General features: G+C 45.9%; 1 protein-coding gene across 1 annotated transcript; it reads right to left on the reverse strand.

Moving 5' to 3' along the window:
- Window positions 1-11,276: 11,276 nt before the first annotated feature.
- On the reverse strand, window positions 11,277-20,505 carry LOC104358982 (OX-2 membrane glycoprotein). The gene is made up of 5 exons (XM_042788914.1): window positions 20,400-20,505; window positions 18,368-18,703; window positions 12,887-13,198; window positions 12,240-12,385; window positions 11,277-11,387 (listed from the first exon to the last, which is right to left on the reverse strand). The coding sequence occupies exons 1-5, from the start codon at window positions 20,488-20,490 to the stop codon at window positions 11,283-11,285; spliced, it is 990 nt and encodes a 329-aa protein (XP_042644848.1). The 5' UTR covers window positions 20,491-20,505; the 3' UTR covers window positions 11,277-11,282.
- Between the last annotated feature and the right edge of the window lie 227 nt (window positions 20,506-20,732).

A 20,732-nucleotide genomic window follows, 5' to 3' on the forward strand; every position in this document is an offset into this window, starting at 1 on the left:
ACACTGTGGTAGGTGAGGAATTATTTTATTTTTTAAATAAATACTGATAATGTCTTACATTTCCCTAGTATTAGGGGAAGCAAACCCCAATATTTTTACTCCTGATATATTTATGTTGCTCCTTCTATATGAGGAAGTTTTATCATGAGGACAGTCTCCCATCCTTCCTGAGACATACCTTCCTGCAAGATCTTCCATGTGAAATGTTGTTTCCCAACATTCGACAGCCAGGGGCCTGCTCTGCTAGTACCCTCCAGCTGTAGACAATGCTGGAGAGCTGATTACATCTACTCTAAATAAGTGATTATGTAGAAATATAAACATAGACATATATACAGACATACACACAAATCTACATATTTATTATATATAAATATATGCACACAGACACAAAAGTATCACAGGGAGGAGTCTTCTGGATGGTTTCAAATAATGAAATAATCTAACACAATGTCTGAACTCCCAGAATTATGTCTAATGAGACCCATGTAAGTACAAGCTGCACTCCCACAATTGCACATCCTTTCCTAAGTGCTCCTCACATGCTGCACCTCTCCATAAAAACGCAGTTTACCTTCCCTTCCTTTTTCCAGGTAAACTGCCTTAATTTTCCTTTTCTGTGGGTGTTCAAGGAGGCAGAACAAGGCATGGAGGTCGTTGGCAGAGAAGATAAGTCTGTTTGCCACCATTACTGTTCCGTTTGCGTTTTGGATGTGGTGTATTTCAGGGGACTCATCCAAGTCTCTGTAATCCAGACAGGTGATTTTGGGTGCAGGCTTTCCCATTGCTGAGCAAAGTGCGGTGAGGAGACCCTCAGTGGGGGGGTGGGAAACATATTCCACTGTTAGCTCAGAAATTGCTGCAAGCAAAAAGAGAAGGTACTTTTTACACTCTGCGGCAACTTTATGGTCAAAGCTGGACAGGTCACCTCTCTGTATAGGGGTTCTTATCTGAAAACATCTCCTGGCTTATTTACCTGCACCTCCTCTGTGGAAAGGTGTGGCAATTCTGGAGACTATCCACCAAGGAGATGCTGCTGCATGGAAAGTTTCCATGTGCTGGAGGGGATAATGCCTTACCCACCTCCTGACTACATCAGACCTATGCTGAGTGCCAGAAAGTGAGAAGGTATTAGTGGAAAACTTACTTTGGATGAGGAGGCATGTATCTTTGCTGAAAGAGCCATGAGGGAACACATTGAAATTGCATCTGTAATAGGACTCATCCTCAAACGTGAGATTATGGAGTGTGATAGCTGAGGCCTTCATGGTTGTTCTAGTGAAATGCACCTTCTTCTGAAATGACCCTATCAGCCTCAGTCCGTGTTTTGGGCTGTGGGTGGCTATGTTCTGGAAGGAAGACCCATTTCACTTCTGCCAGATGACTTGCAAAATCTCCATTGAGGGCAAGAAGTTGCAGAAGAAATATGCCTCTCCCCCAAGGGCTGCTGCAATCACACTATCAGATTTCACAGCTTCCTTCAAACCTATGAACAAAGCAAACCCCAAAATCAGAGCAAGAGGAAAAGCCGTTGACTTGGGGAAAGCCTTGAAGCGTCCAGTTACAGCATTCCCATCTTGCAGAGCACTGGAGCAAGGAACTCCACCATGAGGCCGTGTGGCACATGGGGAGACCTCAGACACCTTGGTCTCATGGGTGCCTGTCACATCTTTAGCCTCTGCTGTACGTTTCCTGTGGTGAGGAGGAAGGCAGCACAGGAACAGCAGGCTCCCTAGCAAGCACAGCAAACTCGAGCCCTGGGATCATCTGCCTGCTTCTTCCCAGCGCATTACTCTTAGCTCACCTTTGTCCCCAGGAGCTCAGACGTGTTCTCTACAGGCCTGACACACAGCAACCACCCAGCGAAAGCGGCTCTCACTCCAGGGAACATCCCTGCTTCCATCTCCCTGGCATCTTCAGGGGAGGGGGATATTGCCCCGCCCCAGTCTCTCCTAACAGAAGCATGCACCGCCCAGACACATGCATTGGAAATGCAAACCCGCTCCATCCCTTCTGCTGAGAAGCTTATCAGCACTTAGAAAGAAGGGGAACATAAGGGCTGCATTTGCTTGAGCGCAAAGACAAGTTGCCCTGTGTCCTCTCTGGCCTGCATTTCCCCATTTTGCTGCTCACCAATCCCCAGATTACTAGCTACTGTTCCAGTTACCAATTAGTATTTTTCAGGCAGCATTACATCTGGATCTCTCTGCTTGCTGAGAAAGGCTGGTGCTGCTCTGGAGTTAACATTGTGCAGGTAAAAGGTGCTTTACCCACCCATCGTTCCTGGCTCCTCCAGCTGGCAGCCTTTGCAAAACAGCAACAGGAAGATTTGATCCCAGCAAAGCAGAGGGAAAAGCATCGTGGGACAGAGCAATTGCCCTGGAAAGCTCGACGCTTTCCCCGCATCCCTCAGGGGCCAGCTAGCAGCTCAGGAGGACGGTTGAGCATTCTGTGCCTTTTTTCAGAGCACTCCTTGGAAGCCAATCAGCAGCCCTGGGGTGGCAGGGAGCAGCCAGTCAGGTGGAAATTGTCCCCTTGTTTTTTTTTTTTTTTTTTTCCTCCTGGACAATCATTAATCATGGCAGCTCAACTTCTTCTCCCTGCTGAGTACACTGCTTGCCAGAGCTGGAAATAAACAGCGCACTTTTTTTTTTTTTTTTTTTTTCCTCCCCAGCAGCAAAGCTTGGTGTTGCCCCTTGCTAGCCCCATGCTGCTGAGCTGCACTGTGAGTGCCATCAGGAGGACTTGCACCTTGCAAGATGTAAATGTGGGATCTTCCTGCTAAGCACGGGTAGTGGCTGGCAAAGAAGGAATAAACAAGGGGCCACAGGCCCTCGGCATCCTCCTCTCCCTCTCTCTTTAGCAAGGAGGTGCTGCTGGTGGATCACTGCCTCTGCACCTTGCTGAGCACCACGCTGGGCACTGATCCTGGGCTCCTCAGGGCTGTCGCTTTCCTCCCCCAGACCTGCCACAGAGGGCTCACAAGCAAGAACAGGAGATGATTTTCCACCAAGAGGGCTGTGTGAAGACGCCCACAGATATCACCATTTCACCCCAACCTGCAAGCAAACTTAAAACACAGATTAGATTATGAAAGAACTCTCTGCAGAGAGCAAGTTTGGCTGAAGTCCCCTGCATCTGATGTAATTCCAGAATGGGAAAGCCAGGGGTGCGACACTGCTCCTGTGCTCAGGGGTGAGGTCTTGTGCCGAAGGATTTTGCTGTAAAACCACACAGCACAGTTCCTGGCCAGTGGTAAGATTAAGCACCATGCGAAGCTTCTAGTTGTATTTACAGAAGGATACCTGCCATACTTCATACCATTTTTCTGGGGTTTTCTGTAAGAAAGGGAAAAGGTTATCTTACAGGAAAAAAATGAGAAACAAATACCATACACATTCTGTCAGTGTTCATCTCTACTATTTATTAATTTGACTCTTCCCTCCATCAGGAGGGGCAGCGTAATGTTTTAGATTTCTTGCAGGTTTCCATGGGTTCACATTTTCTTCCCTCCCCCCACCCCAAACCTTGTAGATTAATTCATAAAACTGTGAGATGGACTCCAGAACTTCTCTCCTGGCACCCGTTAGGGAAAGGGGCTCCATCCAGACTCTTGCTGGGCCTTGCAGCACCAGCTTGCGCTGCAGGCAAATAGCAGGGAAGTGAAACCAGTGCACACCACCGTGTCAGAGCCTTTCCACAGGGTCCCTTGGGGATTTTGAGCTTTTTCTCCCCTTCTCTGACTCTATCATCTCCCTCCTCTGATGTTGGCTCCCATCCCAGTCTCCTTTCCCAGACTTCAGCTCTGGGCAGAAGGGGTTGCCTTGCCCCAGGGGAGCAGCCAGGTGGGAGCATTTGGGACCCACCTCTCTGACTTGGAGAGAGCCCCCAGGGGCCAGCTGAGTGATGCTCCACAGCAAACTCTATGGCACATGGTAGAGAAAGCTTTGGCAACTCACTAATGTCCCCTTTCCCAGGGTCAGAATTGTAAACCAAGTTCAGGCACTTTACTGACAAACAAAAAAAAACCCTCAACAAAAGCAACGTTAATTGCAGAAGAAATTCAAGACAAGAAAGGGAGGGCAAGGACAAGAGAGGTTGCAGCTAATGCTGTGGAGGTCACATGGAGACTTTCCAGGTTTAGGAGGCCCAAAGAGCAAGTGGAGGTGAATACACTCAATGCACATGGGCAGCTGCATGGGACAGTGAGCTTGCTGCCCCAAGAAAACATCCAGCCCTAGCTAATGCGAAGCAGCCAACACAAATATCACTGCAACATGAATTTTGCACCCAAGATACAGTAGACAGAGCAGAACAGATCTGCTCCTCTCTCACCAGCCCCCAGAGCCCAGTTTCTGATGCGAAAGCAGAACCAGGTGCAGGCACCAGTAGTGGGTCACATGCCTGAAGAGTTTTGTGGATGTACATCTTCAGCTTCTTTGCTTGTGCAATCACCTTAAATTCTGCTTATTTCTCCCTTTCTAGAAACTCTTCATTATGCAGGAAGCAAAATGGGCTTGGGTATTTTTATTACAGCAACAACCTTTACCTTCTGAATCTCACTGCTTTTTCACCCAGGCAAGGATCTTACCAGCCAATGGGATGGTGTGGGGCAAAACATGACCCCACCTGCTCATATACAAAAGAATGACATACAAAAATGGCACTTTCACCTCTAAAAGGCCCTGGCAACATGTCAGATAATTGAAACAGAATCTGTTCAACTTCTTACACTGGTTCCCACATCCCTCCTCACTGACTTTTGCTTTGTTTTATGTAGTTCCTGAACTTTGCACACAAAACCCAACTGGTTGTTTTTATCTTTTTGGGCATTTACAAAGGCCCTGGAAGATGCTGTTGTTTGTTTAAAAGAACCATCCCAGAGGACTGCTTATCCCAGCCAGACCTCAATGCTTTCAACTTTTCAGATAAAGCAGCGTATTTGGACTGTAAGTACTGCAGAGTCTGGCCTTAATTAATTAATACTTATTTTCTGAAGAAAAAAAAAAAAAGTCTGGATAACTGCCCTAGGATTAAATTGAAAAGATGACTTCCTGGGGGCCACTCTCTTTTTCAAGCTTTAGTTTTGCTATTTCTGCTGATGCCAAAGAGTAGAATTACTAGTGAAGAGAAAGACAGTTCATCAGCAGTTTTATGGCACTGTATTTTCTCCCCCTTTCTGTTGATTCATGTTTCTTGTTTTCAGTTCTACCAGAGACCAAGGGGCACCATGCTCCTGGTCATACCCTATAGACAAAAGGGTGAGGAGGAAAGGAAATGTTGGCTCACTCCTGGCTGCAAGCCAAGACACGCTGGCTGCTGAGCCAACAGGGACAGACTTCAGCCCGGCAAACACCGTGCAGACACTCTGAGAGCAGGTTGTCACCAAAACGGTTCAGCCCCCTCGTTTCCTGTTGGTAGCATGTTTACTTCAGTTAGGAGGTTATGGGGATTTTATACTTTTGGTCAGAAACCGACTGGGGAACGTGGAGTGTGATACCCCGTGCCAGCTCCCTCCCGCAGCATCTGGTCCCAGCTGTGCCCGGCCCTCTCCTTCCCTGGCTGCTAATGCCCTGCAGAGGTGGGAGGCCACAGGGCGGTGCAGATCCCACATAACATACTTATTGCAAAGCTGATCTTGTGAGAAGTGTGTCTCCTGGAAGCAGCCAGGCCCAAAGGACTTGTTTTCTAACAAATTGCCAACCTGAAAGATTTCCTGGGGAAATCATTCCCCCATTTGGCTCCATGTAGAGCCCTTTCCCCTCCCCTCAGGCTCTGCATGTGCTCCTGCGCCCTGGTCCCCTCTCCTTCCCTCCTTCTTCCCTAACTCCCACTTCCCAGCTCAGCCCCGTGACCGCCCTGGATGGAGAAGGGCAAGAGGCGCCTAGCAGAGGAGGGGTGATCCAGGCAAGAGGACAGCATCTTCAAAGGTGTGATGAGATGGAATAACATCAGGGAGAGGGAGCAACCTCAAACAGACCGGGAGAGGCATATTACATGGCTGAGTCAAGTAACAGCAAAACAAAGGACAAACTTTCTGTTGTTTAGAGGTATTGCGCTGCTTGATAGTACAACATCAGGTCTGGATCCCATGGACCAGAAAAAGAGGAAAGGAGGAAGAAATATGCTAAGGGAATGAAGGAAGCTGTAGAGAATCAAGTAGAGGGTCCCCAGACCTTCTCACTCACCTTTCAGGAAAAACATCTGTCCCACTAATGATGACTGGTGCTGTTTCCTGGCGGCTTCTGGCTACAGTTTTTCCAAGTTGGCTTCTAAATCCACAACTGCCAGTTCCACGGCAGAATGATAGAGTGACAAACCTGAGACTAGAAGAGTTAAAACTGAATGATGACCACAGGTTCCTTCTGCTGGGCCAGAGTCAACCAGAGAGCCTGGTCCATCACCCCTCTTTGGGCTGGGATGTTACTACCTGTGACCCAGGATTCAGGCCCTTTTTTTTTTTTTTGCATCCTAGTCAGAAGTTTTCCACTCCAGAGGAGCCTGCAGGGAGCTCAGCACTTTCTGTTGGCTATACAGTGAGGTCTTGGTTTCCCCATGCAGCCTGAGCTTGTCTCTGAGGAATGCTTTCTGATCTTCTTGACATCCTCAGAAATGTTTACAATAAAGACTTTCAGAAATAAATGTTGAAGTTATATGCATACATAAATACTGAAACATTGAATAGAGAGCTGGTACCTTGCTTCTACTAATAAATCCTTTCTAGAAAGGAGACAGCCTCCAATTAATACCCTTAAAATTAAACTGTTCTGAAGTAGGTATGCAAAGATCTTCAGAAAACTGTAGTAGGACATTCCTTCTTTTATCCTCTTTGTGTATAGGTTCAGTTATTTAGAGAAAAACCTATAGCAAATAAAGATATTTATTTTTACTTGGTTGATGGTCAGATAAAAAACTACCACAGTCTTATGAAAATAGCTACAGTCCTGTAGACAAAGAAGGCTCAAGGCAAATTGGTTTCTTTAAGCCCTTGGTGTTTATGAGGAGATGCTGGATATTCTGTAATTTATTTGAAGGATAATATCAAGTAAAATATTCTGATTGAAAAAAAAACACCTCTATTTTTTAGTCTAAAATTGTAGGGTTTTTTCTGCAAGATTTTAATTTCATCTTAGTCTTCTGTGTACATTTTCAAGTGCTCTTTTACTAGACAAACCACCTTTTCTTCCCTTTTCCTTAGGGTGGTTAAGGACTGCAGCTTCTGACAAGTTAGGGAAGTCAAAACTCTGTTTCTATTTGTGTATGGGTCAGACTGAGGATTCTCTCAGGATTCCCAGAAATTTCAGTTAGCTTTTTTCAAAGCTGACCAAACTACAACAGAGTCTATCTGCAAACAGCTTGGACAAGAGTTCAGTGCTCCTTTCACACATAGCTTTATATGAGGAAAGATGAAAGCGGTGGAGATACAAGACAGTCCTTTGTATGGCTTCCAAAATATGACTATTTTCTGGTATACTAAGAGTGAAAACAAAAACTTGCTTGATTTCTATCTGCCTGGTTCAATAGTCTCATTTATAAAAGAGAAAAATGCACTCAATTAGTGAAATTCTATTATTTCCACAGATTTGCAGGATCTCAGTGCTGAAAACTGAACAAAAAACAATAGGTTATATTTTCTTCCATGTTGGAGTTCATAAAAAATTCACTGGTGTCGTATTTAGTAGATTAATCATTCCCCAGGGTTACACAACAGGGAAGTGATGAATGATGCTTTCAAACTTCTATCACAAAAACAAAGTTCCTTTTCACTATGTAGATTTAGTCCCATCCCTCTGCCAGCAGCAGTTTCAGGAAATGAATATTCTCCCTGTTTCAGCCAGTAATTTGTAAAATGTCTAAGGGCAGCATTTTAACTACATTTCAAAGTCACATCTTCAGCAGAGCTGCTGGGACGATTCCTTTACACCTTTACTGCTCTCTTAGAACCGGGAACCCAGTATTCAGGAAGAGAAAAATACAAACATGGTACATCTCTGAAACTGCATGGCATGCCAAAACAGGAACCTGGACATTTTACACAGCCTGAAGACCCTTTATTACATACCAATGTATATAATTATAAAATACACAGTTTAAAAGGACACTTGTCTTAAGGCCCCATGTAAGTTAAAACCTTAACCCAAGCTGGCTAATGTCAAGGTCAAAGGATCCCAGAGCTAAGTGGTGCAGGCTAAATAATCCCATTTGCTTTGCAGAGAAACGTGTCCCCAGAGCCAGTTTTACTCAAGTAAGTCAAGCAGGAGGATGGCATTCTCACTTACGCTCTTTCTATCTTTTTTTTAGGAAAAAATGATGCCCTGCATTGACACCACTGCAGCTCTGGGCCGGGGAAGTTACAGTGACAGGAGGTGGCCAAAGGCAGGTTTGGGTCAGACAAACAACTGTCCAGCCATGAGACAGACAAAACCCTAGGCTTTTTTGCAGCTTGGGTTTTTTTGTTTTTTGGTTGTTTTTTTGGTTGGTTGGTTGTTGTTTTTTTTGTTTTTTTTTTTTTTGTTTGTTTGTTTGTTTGTTTGTTTTTGTTTGGGTTTTTTTTTTTTTTTTTGGTGGTGGCAATAGTAGCTCAGAACATTTCTATGGGGTAAACTTTGAAAATATGCTCTGTTTCCATTTACTTACAAAGTTAACCTGCTTTATAGCACTCATATTGTAGCAGCAAAATAGAGCAGTCCATTCCACTTCAATTTCTTACCAGTTTTATTTTTACTTCAAGACCTCTTCAAAATTTGCAACATTTCACAGCCTAGATATTATTTATTAAAATACTAAGTATCTGCATAAACCCATCTGAAAAATAACCTCCAGATAATTACTGCCAAATTGTTAACAGAAATAACTGGACAGACAAGCACAAGATAACCACAAAGAAACCTCAGAACAGCAGTTAGGATGTTATTCACCCACAGTAAAAAACTTCTGATCCCCTCAGTCATGTGCTTGTTTGTTCCCCAAAAGGTGATCTGTATTTATTTCGTACTCTATTTTTGTTTTTTGATTTGTTTTGTTTTTTTTTTCCAGCTAGCAGACAGTTAACTATACATAGTCTGTATGCTTACACTCATTTCATTGCTACATGAAGCCAAACTCCACAGCACTAACATACAGCATTTTATAGCATTGCATTTTAATAGCTGGCTTTGTATAGCATGAAGGCAAATAATTGTATTGGGTTTAAGTGTTCTGCCTTCAGATGTAGTTTGCTGTTCTCATTCTGATACTGTGAAAGATAAATAAATGGATAACATCTTCCTTTCTCATATAGCATTTTACTTGTAAGCACCCCCTTCTTGGGCTCTAATCCTATCATACTTGTAAACAGAAACCTAGAAAAGCTTTTCACAGTTCAACATTCTGCTAAATGGTCAAAGAAATTGCAATCCTGCATGTAAACATACACTTTAATGACTACAAACCCTGCTTTCCCCAATCCAGGTGATCCGTTTGTAGAAAATAGTAATAAGTAATCTCTGCAATCTTCCTGGATTTAGAAAGGTTTCTTGCCAGCTTTGTGCCTTTTGCTTTTCCCTCTGAAAATCCTTTTCATTACCCATGTCCAGAGTCCCTGCTTCCGAGAGAGATTCATTTCTCTTTTTTTAAAAAAAGACCTGTTAGCTTAAACATTAGCGGAAACCTTATTTTAAAACTCAAAAAACCCTCTCCAAAACCCCCCCTGACGTGCAAGTATAGACCCTGCCAAGTGGCAGGGGCCGGCACTCCCCAGCCCCTCCGGGGGGTGGGGGGCACTGGGGCTGAGCTCTGCCCTCCCACCCTCCCCAAACCACCAACCCACAGGGAAAAAAACCTGCTTCTCCCCTAGCCCCTTCCCTCAGAGAGGAGCGGGAAATTAAGCTGCAATGGGGGGAAAGCTTGGAGAAAATGTGGCTTCCTCCTTTGACAATTATGGGGCTCAGGAGAAAAATTCCTGGTTGTGACAGTTGAAGCCAGTTCCCCTTTCCCCGCACTTGCCATCTGTGGTATTACTAAGCATTACAGAGCATTAAAAAAACCCCACATTTTATGAAAAGAACTGGGTTTATTAATTCTCAATTCAGCCACTCACCTTCATTTTAGTTGCTGAGCTTTTTGACTACAACTCAGCCTGATTCATCCAGGGTACATATTTGAAATAAATGGGTATGGAAAAAAACAGATGACAATGCACTTGGCTCTGGGAAACCAGGAGGAGAGGAAACGGCCTGCCCTGGCTGTCTTCATACTGCCCACAGGATCACACTAGCTGGGTGGGCTCATGTCCCTTTCCCTGGGACTACAAGGAAAGATTTCATGGGCATAGGATGGGATTCAGGGAATTACAGAACTGCTCAGATCTAACCTACAGGTTATAAGCAATGAATTTTAGTAACAGGCAAAACTTGTTGACCTGTGCTGGTGTATATCTGCCCACACACAGCACCCACCCTCTTACCTTACGAGCCTCCAGTTTCCCACTGCACTCACCTGTCCCATGACATACACAAAATCCCCTAGCCAGCCTACTGCCCCTCCCACCACCCTTTTATTCCCCTACATCCTCCTGCAGGCAGGTGGCATGCCTGGAAACATAAGGCAGCTGTGATGGGTTAAGGAAATTAAGAAGGGGGGCTGTGAACACCCCAGAAGAAGGAGAAGGAAACATCTCTGTGCCCTTTGCTTTTTCCATTACTTTCTAGGAAAGGCTGGTGGAATTTGGAGTTGGTAACTTCCTCATGACTGATGATTCCTGGCTAGAAGCCTGTGGCTTCTGGCACCTGGGTTACAAGTTCAGGCTGGCTGCAGTCTCAGCCTGATCTCTCGTGCCCTTTGGGGAACAAGTTCAACACCTGAAGCTCACAGCAGTGTGCTAGGCTGCTCCATGGGTTTTCTGCACCCCCAGTTCCTGGCGGGGATCTCCTTTGGTCCATCAGCAACATCTCCCAGGCCAGCACCCCTAAAAAATGCTGCCCTATTTCAGATAATCCCCCACCCAGTTTCGAGCTTGCAATGTTAAAATATCAGAAAGGAATAAACAAAATATTCAAAACCCCAGGAAATATAAAACATGAGTTTCATTATGCGGGTCCATGTAGTCAGCCTGAGTCTCAAATAAATACCTTACAGCTCTTTTCTACAAAACAGAATATTACAGTGTAACAAAATAAATAAATATCTATTATAAATAGTCCTTTTTTGTATTTCTCTTGGAGTGAGTCACAGCAGGTTTGCTGGGAAGCCCAAGGTGCTGTTGTAAGACGTTTCTCTCTCACACGTGTAGTGTGGGCGGCTGCTCAGGTGTTCAGTGGTGTGCCAGGGCTGGGGGGCACCACGGGAGCCCACCTATCTGTAGCTCCATACTGCCTACACTTCTTGGCCTTGGTACAGGCAGGAAGGACCTAACAGAAGAGAGGTTGTTGTTTTTTTTTTTTTCCTTCTTCAAAATCTATGGATGTTTTCAGTGTAAGGGTAAAGATCCTGGGTACTTGTGTTACCAAATGGGTCTTTGCACCACTTTGTATGAGTGAAGACTAAAGTTTTCCCCTGTCAACGCCTCCAGCAGGCTCCAGCTTGGACTTAGCGTCATGGTGCCCATGGGAGACGTAACCCATTTCCTCCTACTGCTTCTTTCTCTCCAAAACACTTATCAAAAGTCAGAGTACACGCTCCAGACATATCCCACACAAAACTGTGCTGCAATTTTCTGAAATGATGATACCTCACTCCATTTACCCCCGCCTCGAGGTTGCATCTTTTAGTCCCTGCATCAGGACAGCCTCGAAGGACAACCTCTTCCTCTAAGACCCCATTTTGTTTGAGACATGTCCCTGAAGTTGTTTCCTCTGCGAGCTGCACTGGCCATATCGGAGGGTGGTTATTTTAGGAGATGCAGAAGAACGGTAATAGGGTATGGCCACTGCTTGCACAACTATTTTGTGCAAAAATATAGTAACAGAGCAATGCTTCTCCCACAGCATGCCTTGTCACCGAGAAAGAGTGTTTTCTAGCTGTCATCACTACCGAGCACCTGTGGGCTTGGCAAAACACGTTCAGGTTTCCCCTTCCCCATCTGCTGCCACCCAGTCGTCTGGCGGGGGGCTAACCCCCTCGCCCCTCTCCAGCCTGGGTGCAGCCTGGGCTGGGCAGCACGCAGCCAGCTCTGGGGTGGCCGGGCAGAGCTGGGTCTGAGCGCCAAGCCCTGTGACTGGTGGGGGCGAGCCCTGCAGCACCCCAAGAAAAGGCAGACCTACCCAGCATGGCCAGGCTGGGTTTCTCTCTGGGTCACGTAGGTGCTTGAGGCAGCAACAGAGGAGGCAGGCGAGAAGGACTAGGGAAATCAGGGGGACCAGCACCCCCACTGCAATGGCGATGGCCGCTGCTGAGCTGCTGGCCGGACCTGTGGAGAAAGCAACGGGTACTCAGTTTGTGCATACAGAAAATAAACCAACCCCAAACTCATTTCAGACATTTCTCGGCCAGTCCCCATGGCAAGGCGGGGTGAACAGGGGCACTGGGAGCACATGCCAGCACACACCGACAGGCAGTGCCTGCCTGGGGTCGGATGCCATCGGGCTTGCGGCACCCAGCCCCTCCGAGGTACCCAAAGGTGGCACGTCTTGTTGGTGTGTCAGGCTACATGACAGGGAAACCCTGAGAGTCCTTGGCAGAGGCAGGGAGGCTGGGGGACATCCTGGTGTATAGGGGACCCAACAAGCAGCAAGACTGGATGCTCCCCAGCACCTCCTCCATCCCTCCCAAGCCCATCCCCAGCTGCTTTTCCAGGTGTCTTCCCCACCCTCTGCTCCCCCCAACCCTCTGAGGAATTTTCTGATCTACCCCAGGAGATGTTTCGTGGTCTCCTCCCCATTCCAGGGCAGGAGCAGGGTTACATACTGACCCTGCAGCAAGCTGTCCACAGGCAGGACCAGGGTCATGTTTAGAGAAGGGTGTTGGATCATGCAGGCAATGGGGTACTCCTGGAGGATTTTGGAGGGGGTATGGGTGAAATTGCTGATGACAGTCACAGTCTGGTTGCCAAGTTTGATGTGGTACTCCCTTGGTTTCTGCTGCAGGATGCTGGGAAGGAGCCAGGTGATTTTTGGAGCCGGTTTCCCTGTTGCTGAGCAGCTCAGCCCCACCACTTTCTCAGAGTCCTCAGCTTTGTCTGGACTGTGTATAAGCTTAGCCTCCACTCTGGGGTCTGAGATGGCTGTAAAACACAAAGTGACAAAATCCTTTACTTCATGCTCATGTTTGAGCAAAGAACATCTGCATTTACCATTATCTTGGAGGATAATCGTGATATCTAATCTTGCCTCCCTCCCCCCAAAGCCCCAGCTGTTACAAACATGAAAGTGATCAGGCAACACTCTGGAGATGAAGAACTTGGCAAAAACAAAGGACAAGAGGGTAAAGGCATCCTGTTTCAATTCTGTTATTAACAGCAGCACTGCAGCTTCCTAACTGAGAAGTGGTGATTATGGACAAGTGAAAAACAACAGGTAGTAAAACCATGAAACCACATGTCCTCCTCCCTCCGAAAGGGTTGAACTGTTTCAATGAGTCAAAATTCTTTTCTATTAAATGTATCTGCAGGATTAACTTTACAGCTGTTTGAGATATTTAGGCTTGTGGACCAAAGGACTGAAAGCATCTATTTATGCAAGACAGTAATAGTGAATTTTATGTGGTTATACCACAGGATTTCACCTGTGGAGGCTTTTGTGCTTGTACAACTTCCTTCCCTCTAGTGTCGGGTTTTGGGGATGTCATGGAACCCCTCAAAACCTTCATTAAATATAATTTCTTCTGAACTCCTTTCACCCTAAAAGATTTGTGGATGCTGTCACTCTGTGGATTTGTGGATGTTAGTCTTAGCAAGAAGGATGAACTACAGGCATCATTCATGCTTACTCACTCATGTGAAGCCTGCTTGTTGATTCCTATTTACACAAACTGTATTTACAAGGAATAAAAAAAGAAGTGCAGGAAGCTGTTTTCAACCTCGGTATAACTCCATGGGAGTTCTGAACACATAAGGACATGTCTATTCCCTGTGGAAAATCACCTATTTATTCCTTGGCTGTACAATCATACCATAATTTAGGCCAGAAAGGACCTCTGGAGGTCATCTAGTCCAAGCCCCTGCTCAGAACCAGTCTAATTAGTTCATTTTGCTCAGGCCAAGATCTCTAAAGGCATGCAGCTCCATTTGGGAGCTCAATCCACAGGTTTCTGTATGGCAGCTCACCAGCCTGCCTTCTACTTCAGTGCATGTGCTGATGGCACAGGGGTCTGAACCACAATCTACTTCTAGGTCCCTGTTTCTAAGAGTATTGCTTTTTTAAACTATTTAAGTGCAGTGGCAATTCTAGTTTCATTCAAGTTTGAGTTAATATGAATGCCCTCTGATCAAAAAAAGTATATATTACTATATTTAGTAGTACTACATATGTATATTACTATTTATATAACAAAAATAACAATGGTTAGCACAATATTTATGATGAAAATAGTTTTTGTCCCAACACTAACGACGATATCACTATCATTTGGTAATCCTACTTTTAAACAACAAAAAAATCCGTTTGTTCTTCTTAGGAAATTGATTCTTTTTCCTTCTGGGAGGTAAATAAAGATTTGCATATGAATGAGGTGTGGCAGACACTGAACGATCCTGTGAAAGGGGGAGAAACCTTGTGCCAGGTGCATAATGGCACCTATAACCTCCTGGTACAATTCCAGAAGCACATCAGGAGTTTGCCTGGGTGCTTCAAGCCATAACTGCCAGAGGGTGGAAGCAAGACATTGTATACTATCAGTTTTGTTTTGTTTTGTTTTGTTTTTTCTAATGGCCAGACCTCATTTATTTACTCTGGTTTTACCTGACTAGAAAAAAACAAAACAAAACAAAACAAATGAGTGTGTATTTCTCATTTTTTGCAGACAGAAACTCAAACCCCACAGAGTTGGTGAAACCGACTACTGTTGCTGTAAGAGCAACGAGAAAAGTGTGTAGGGGGATTTCAGCTGGAACTTCTTAAAATCTCCCACATACGAAAAGACAAGTATCACAAACAATTTATGTTTTGATTAATAAATGACCTCTGAACTTCTTCTTTCGCTCACGGGATGCATAAAAATAACACATCCACCCACAGGATTAACTTCAAATACTAGGTTGCAACATCCAAAAGCAGTAAAGGAAAGCTGTCACAGAGTTTTCCACTGAGGATGAGAAAAATTGCTGTGTTCTGGCAGAAACACATGCACTCCACATCTGCTGCTCTTCTGACTAGGCAGTTTTCTCTCTTCTCACATTGGACCCCAAAGAATGATTATCATGTGAAAGAAATCCTGCAGGGTTGAGCTTCCTATTAGCAAGTGTCTGTAATAGATGCACAGTCAAAACGTATGAGTGCTTGCTTTTGCAGTAAATTCCTGCTACTCTGTTAGCCTGTGCTCGCTGTTGGTGTTTGATGCATACACTTACAGTAACTGCTTCTTCTGCCTTTCATCAAAATATTTGTTTCCAGTGAAAAAGTACCCACAAGAGATGTGTTCAAGTACTTGCTTCAGTAGCTTTTGCATAGCAGCAATGCAAATATCCCCAAATTTGAGCTGCAGCAGTGTTCCCAAATATTTGAAAAAGGGACTTTCTAGTGAAGTACATCAGCTTTGCTTATCTGTAATGGTCTTCTGTAATTAAAGGGGGACTGTCAGGTCGTGATGAGCTTTTTATGTTTGAAGGCTTGACAGTGGTCTCAGAGAGACTGATAAAAAATTTTAGGAATTACAGTATGCCTTGTGATGACAGAGAGCCTTCTCTAACCATATGGGTGTTCACCAGCAACATTGTGCCTTGGTTTTTCTGTCTAAGAAATTGTGATGACATTTATCTTCTGTGCTCGAGACTTCCAGGTGAATGATGCCATCTACAGTGAAGGCAGAAGCTCTCCAAAGGCGGCCCAGCAAATGCCCTGGGAATTTTGTGACCCATCAAGTCTTACCCATTCTCGTGTGGCACATCCCCCTCTCTTTGTATCTGCTCACTCAATCCCCTTCCTGGGTTTCATTCTCATCCTCTCTGGTGATGGAGGTTGGGAAAACATTTCCAAAGCAAAATGGAGGAGGAAGGGGAGCACGCTGTTCAAAAGAGACCCGCCAAGCACACTTGAAACTCTTCTGTTCCAAAATGGGTTTTGCTACAGGATAAGAAATTTCTGTTTCTTCTTGGGTTTGCTGTTTTCAGCCAGGCATGTCTGAGATTCCGTCATACCTGTTTATTTTTACACAGTGTTGTATCCAGTTCTTACACAGTTTCACTTCCCCTTGCCATGCAGCAATGGTGCCCGTCCTGGAAGAGCCCCTCTTGTGAAGGCTGCTGTAATCGGGCAATTACCAGCTTGTAAATTCCCCGGCAGTCCCCTCTGGAGAGCAAAGACATGGCAGTGTTTCATTTTCATCTGGTGACTCTGGCTTGCTCACCTTGCCCTGAATCCCTGAGCCTTGGGAGATTCCTGCTGGCTTCACACTCCATCCTGGGGAGTCCTCTGGGCTTGTTCATACAAGTTGTTCCCATTGTTATGAGTTGGGGAATAAGGGAGGAAGACTGTGGCTTTTCAATAGCATTGCGTAAATTAGCTTCAATGAAACACACCGTATGTGAGCCAAAATCTTTTGTCACAGTGCTGAACATCAGTCTATACATGGTGGCCTTCCAGGCCGCTTTCGCTAAAGCACGGCCCAGGGAGGCCACGGTGACCCCTGTGAGCCAGCCCCTGGCAGGGGCCCACGAGCCCGCGCCGGCGCGGCCGGAGCAGAGGGCTCATGCCTGCCCGCCAGAAAAGTGAAACCCTTCTCAGTTGAGTCATTTTCGTCTGAGACGCAGGACGAGATGCTCGCAGGAGTGCGTGTAGCAGCAAGCTGCAGAAAAACTTTTTTTTTTTTAAAGTAGTGGTCTGCCAAAGTATGAATCATAGCCACAAGGCTGGTGATTTTGGGAAATATTTCCTCCGCTTGGATAAAAAACAAAACAACAAAACAAACCAAATCTAACTCTGTGTTTAGATTTACATGATAAAGAAGAATGGGACCCCTCTGCAAGGCACTTCCATATTTTCCTGTAATGTATAATCAGCGTTTACCCACTGAATGACTCAGGGCTCAGTGTTTTTAGGAACACCTTCCTCTTCCTATCTGAAATATTGAGTGAATTTCTCCTAATTTCTCTTTTCTGCACTAGGAGCTTTCCTGGGGAGAAGAAACAGAACTTTTGTTCCAAGCCTGCTTTTCCCTTGTATCTCCCTGCGCCCCACTTCCCCCTATTGCTTAAGTCTTCTTTCCCCTATAATCCACAGTCATATTTTTTTTCCACGCGGAGGACTCCTGGCATGTGGGCATATCTGTCTGTGTCTTTGTCAGCAGAAGGAACTAGGGATAGACAAAATACTCTGCAGGGGTCATACCACCAGCGGCAGGCCGCAGACACTGAAATTTTCCACATGGGACATGTTCTGTGGCCAACGTCCCCACAGCAGAATCACCAATGAGAAAGTCAGGAGCAACAGGCTGTCCTCAGGGCATGTTTAATGTCTCAGCTTTCTCACTGGCAGAAAACCAAGACCCTCCCTCAAAAAATAAACAGCTTTTTACTCTTGTTTCTTTTGAGTTCATCTATTTGCCTTTATTTCAGCTTGTACTTGCTAGTTGACAATTTCATATGGAGGTGTCGAATACTGCCACCTTGACTCATGCTTTGTTTTAACTCTCTTCTTGAATCTAATTGATGATGACCTGCACAAGATATTCATGTGGCAAAGCCCTCAAGCTGCGCTGTATTTCAGCCTCCTATTTTTTTTTTTTTGTAACCCTTTCCTGAGCCCAGCCTAAGTGCTATCATTTTTACTAGAGCTTCCAAATCAGCATCCAGATACTTTGGTCATGTGTATGCCTCTCTACCTTTTGAATACCTTGGATTTTTTTTAAGACCAAAGGCAGAGTAAGAAAACAGTGCCTGATGTCCAGGCTTAGGAGGTGAGAGCAGCAGTGTGGGGAAGCAGAGGAGCGCAGGGTTCATGGTTGTGGCAGGCCAGCTGTCAGCACAGCACATGGCCAGGGAAACTCGGAGGAAGTCATGGGCTACACGTCAGCGTTTGGATCTCACTGTTATTGACTTAAGGGGAAGAAAATTAAAGAACTGTTGAACGCTGGTTTCCCATCAGAGGTAAAACCAGAGAGAGAGGGAGAGCCGGAGAGGAAGCCAAGCCATCCTTCCCACAGCAATTTAGCAATGACCAGTGGTCAGGGAAGTTTTTTCCTGGGAAAAACGACTTGGTGGTCAGATGATGACAGCCAGTACGCGATTACGATGCCTTACCGTAAACCTTGAGACACATCCTGCCAGTGACAGCCCCTGAGGGAAACGTGTTGAAGATGCACTTGTAGCATCCTTCATCTTGGAGGGTGACTCCACGAAGGGAGATGGCAGAGGCTTGTAATTCACTGTGGGCAAAGCTCACGTGGCCGATATAGCCCTTCGCTATCTTTTGGCCATTCATCATACTATAAGTCGCTATGTTGTCTTCAGCCCCATCCGTCTCCTTCTGCCAGGTCACCTGTAGCACATCTTCTTTTGTGACCAACCGGCATGAAAAAGTAATGTTTCCTCCTGCCTGGACTGACTGGACCTTTCTGTGCATCACCTGCACGGAGCCTGGGGGAGAAGCAGGTCCTTCACTCAGCATTTCCCACCACCTTTCTGCAACCCACCCCCAGCAGACCCACCCCCCACCAGCCCCTCACCCTCACTCCTGAGCAGAGCAGCTCTGGAGGGTCTCTCTTCCCCTTCATCCAGGGAAAAAATGAAAACACAGCTTGAAAGAACTGCCTTGAGAGATTTGCTGGACTTGACACCCCCTCACAGAAAGCATCTCGCCAGCCTGATACCTGTACTGCAGACAGAGCCACCGAGAAGGACAGCTCTGGTGACTGATTTCTGTCTGCTAAGATTGTTATCCCACAGACACCCGTGGAGACGTTCCCTTAGCATCCAGCCATGGTGACAGCCACGCTGCTGTCGGTGCATTACTGCTCTCTGAGCCCTCCTGTGGCGCAGAGAGAAGAAAATCAGTAAAGCTGCTAAAAATTATTATGTGGATGCCCAGTTATCCATTGTGCATCCACACTTGTCAGAGACTGGCAAGAGAACAGAAAACCAGAAAGAAAAAGCAAGGTAGGGAAGACCAGAGGCAAACTGCACCCATCCTCCTATCTCAGGCTTCAGGCCATGCAGGTGGGAAGCAGCTGAGACCAGGCTGAAGGCCTGTGGATGGAAAACTTTCACAGCATAAATGTCATGGTGCTAGAGGTCTCCAGGGAAAAGGAAAACAAAAAAGACAGTCTCCTCTCCCAGTTCACAGACACATGTGGAAAAAATTCTAAGGGGACAGGCAAACAAAATGTATAGTCCTAGGTTTGACAGCTCAGCTTTACAGGCCTCTTAGGATAATAGTTTTTAAATTTTATTTCTGTACATCAGCATGGAAATGGAGATATCAGCAGGGACAGTTACAGCACTGAAAACATATAATTCAATTTACAGGAAAGGGAACTATCTTTGAAGGTTTTAAAGAGGAGTAAGGCTGGCTGCAGTGCCCAGAGGTACCCTTGTCTAACCCACCCGACACAGCTTTCTCAGGCTCTGCCCTCTCTGTGGCTGTGGCTGTGGCCCAGCAGATCTCTGCCGGAGACCAAGAAGCCAGCTGTGAAGCTGTGAACAGTCATTTTGCTTTTCAGAGCTCAGTGGTGCCATAGGCAGAATATAAACCATGACCATGGGAGCGAGTTTGAAGCAAATTCAGGCTTTTCTACAGGATTCTTAATTACAAAAACAAATGTAACACACCCATGCTTTTAGAGGCCTGAACAGGATGCCTACAAGCACCATATCCACCACGACAAATAGCTTTCTCCTGGCTAAAGCAAACCAGTGCTATACTCTGACCCAAATCCCAGCCACAACAGGAGAGGAAATCAAACTTTCATCAAATCAAAACAAACTGATGAAATCAATTCGTACAGGTCATTGGGGTCGTTTGGACATTTGCCTTGTTTATGATTTGCAAATTGCAATAAATTCGTGCATCTGTCTGCAGCTTATCAGTGCACTGGTGGTAAATTAGGGAGAGGATGCTGTCAACGCAACCAGCAGTGACATGCCTGAGGCCCCATGCGAGCAGTGCAGCTGCTTGCAGGGCCACAAGTGCCCTGTCACCCCTGGGCTCGCCCTGGGGGGGATGCCACCCGTGGGCTGCAGCACCCAGCACCACAGCGGCAGGCTGGCAGGGCCACCGAGGTCCCTGATGCCGTTACAGTAACGATACAGACAGACAGACAGACGAGGGATTTACCTGACGCAACGGTCCAGATGCTGGAGAGGAGCAGGCAAGCGACCATCATCTTAGCTGTGTGCTCAGCGAGACGAGCGAGCGACTGATCCATTGAGCACGGCTTCCCCTTTTTTATATACACTTCACTCTTACTCTAGGGACATTCCCCCTCCCTGCACATACGGTAAGAGGCACCTCATAAAAACCTCCTGCCCCCCCCCGGCACTCAGCTGAATAACAGAAATTTCAGGGGACATGACAACAATGTCAGAGCCAGAAACCGAAGATTTCCCAGCTGGGCTGCTAAATGGACAGGGGTAGCGGGTTATAAGGCTGGGGTTTTTACAAGTGCCT

The sequence above is a fragment of the Tyto alba genome, unplaced genomic scaffold, assembly GCF_018691265.1.
Source record: "Tyto alba isolate M040663 unplaced genomic scaffold, T.alba_DEE_v4.0 Super-Scaffold_14, whole genome shotgun sequence".
Classification (NCBI taxonomy): Eukaryota; Metazoa; Chordata; class Aves; order Strigiformes; family Tytonidae; genus Tyto; species Tyto alba.

What these genes read in the sequence shown, in the direction of transcription:
- LOC104358982 (XM_042788914.1), bottom strand. Translation starts at nt 20,490, where the DNA reads ATGGATCAGTCGCTCGCTCGTCTCGCTGAGCACACAGCTAAGATGATG. An exon ending in GATGTGTCTCAAGGTTTACG is followed by an intron (nt 13,199 to 18,367) that starts GTAAGGCATCGT and finishes TGTGTTTTACAG; the next exon opens with CCATCTCAGACCCCAGAGTG. An exon ending in ACCCAGCCTGGCCATGCTGG is followed by an intron (nt 11,388 to 12,239) that starts GTAGGTCTGCCT and finishes CTCTTCTGTTAG; the next exon opens with GTCCTTCCTGCCTGTACCAA.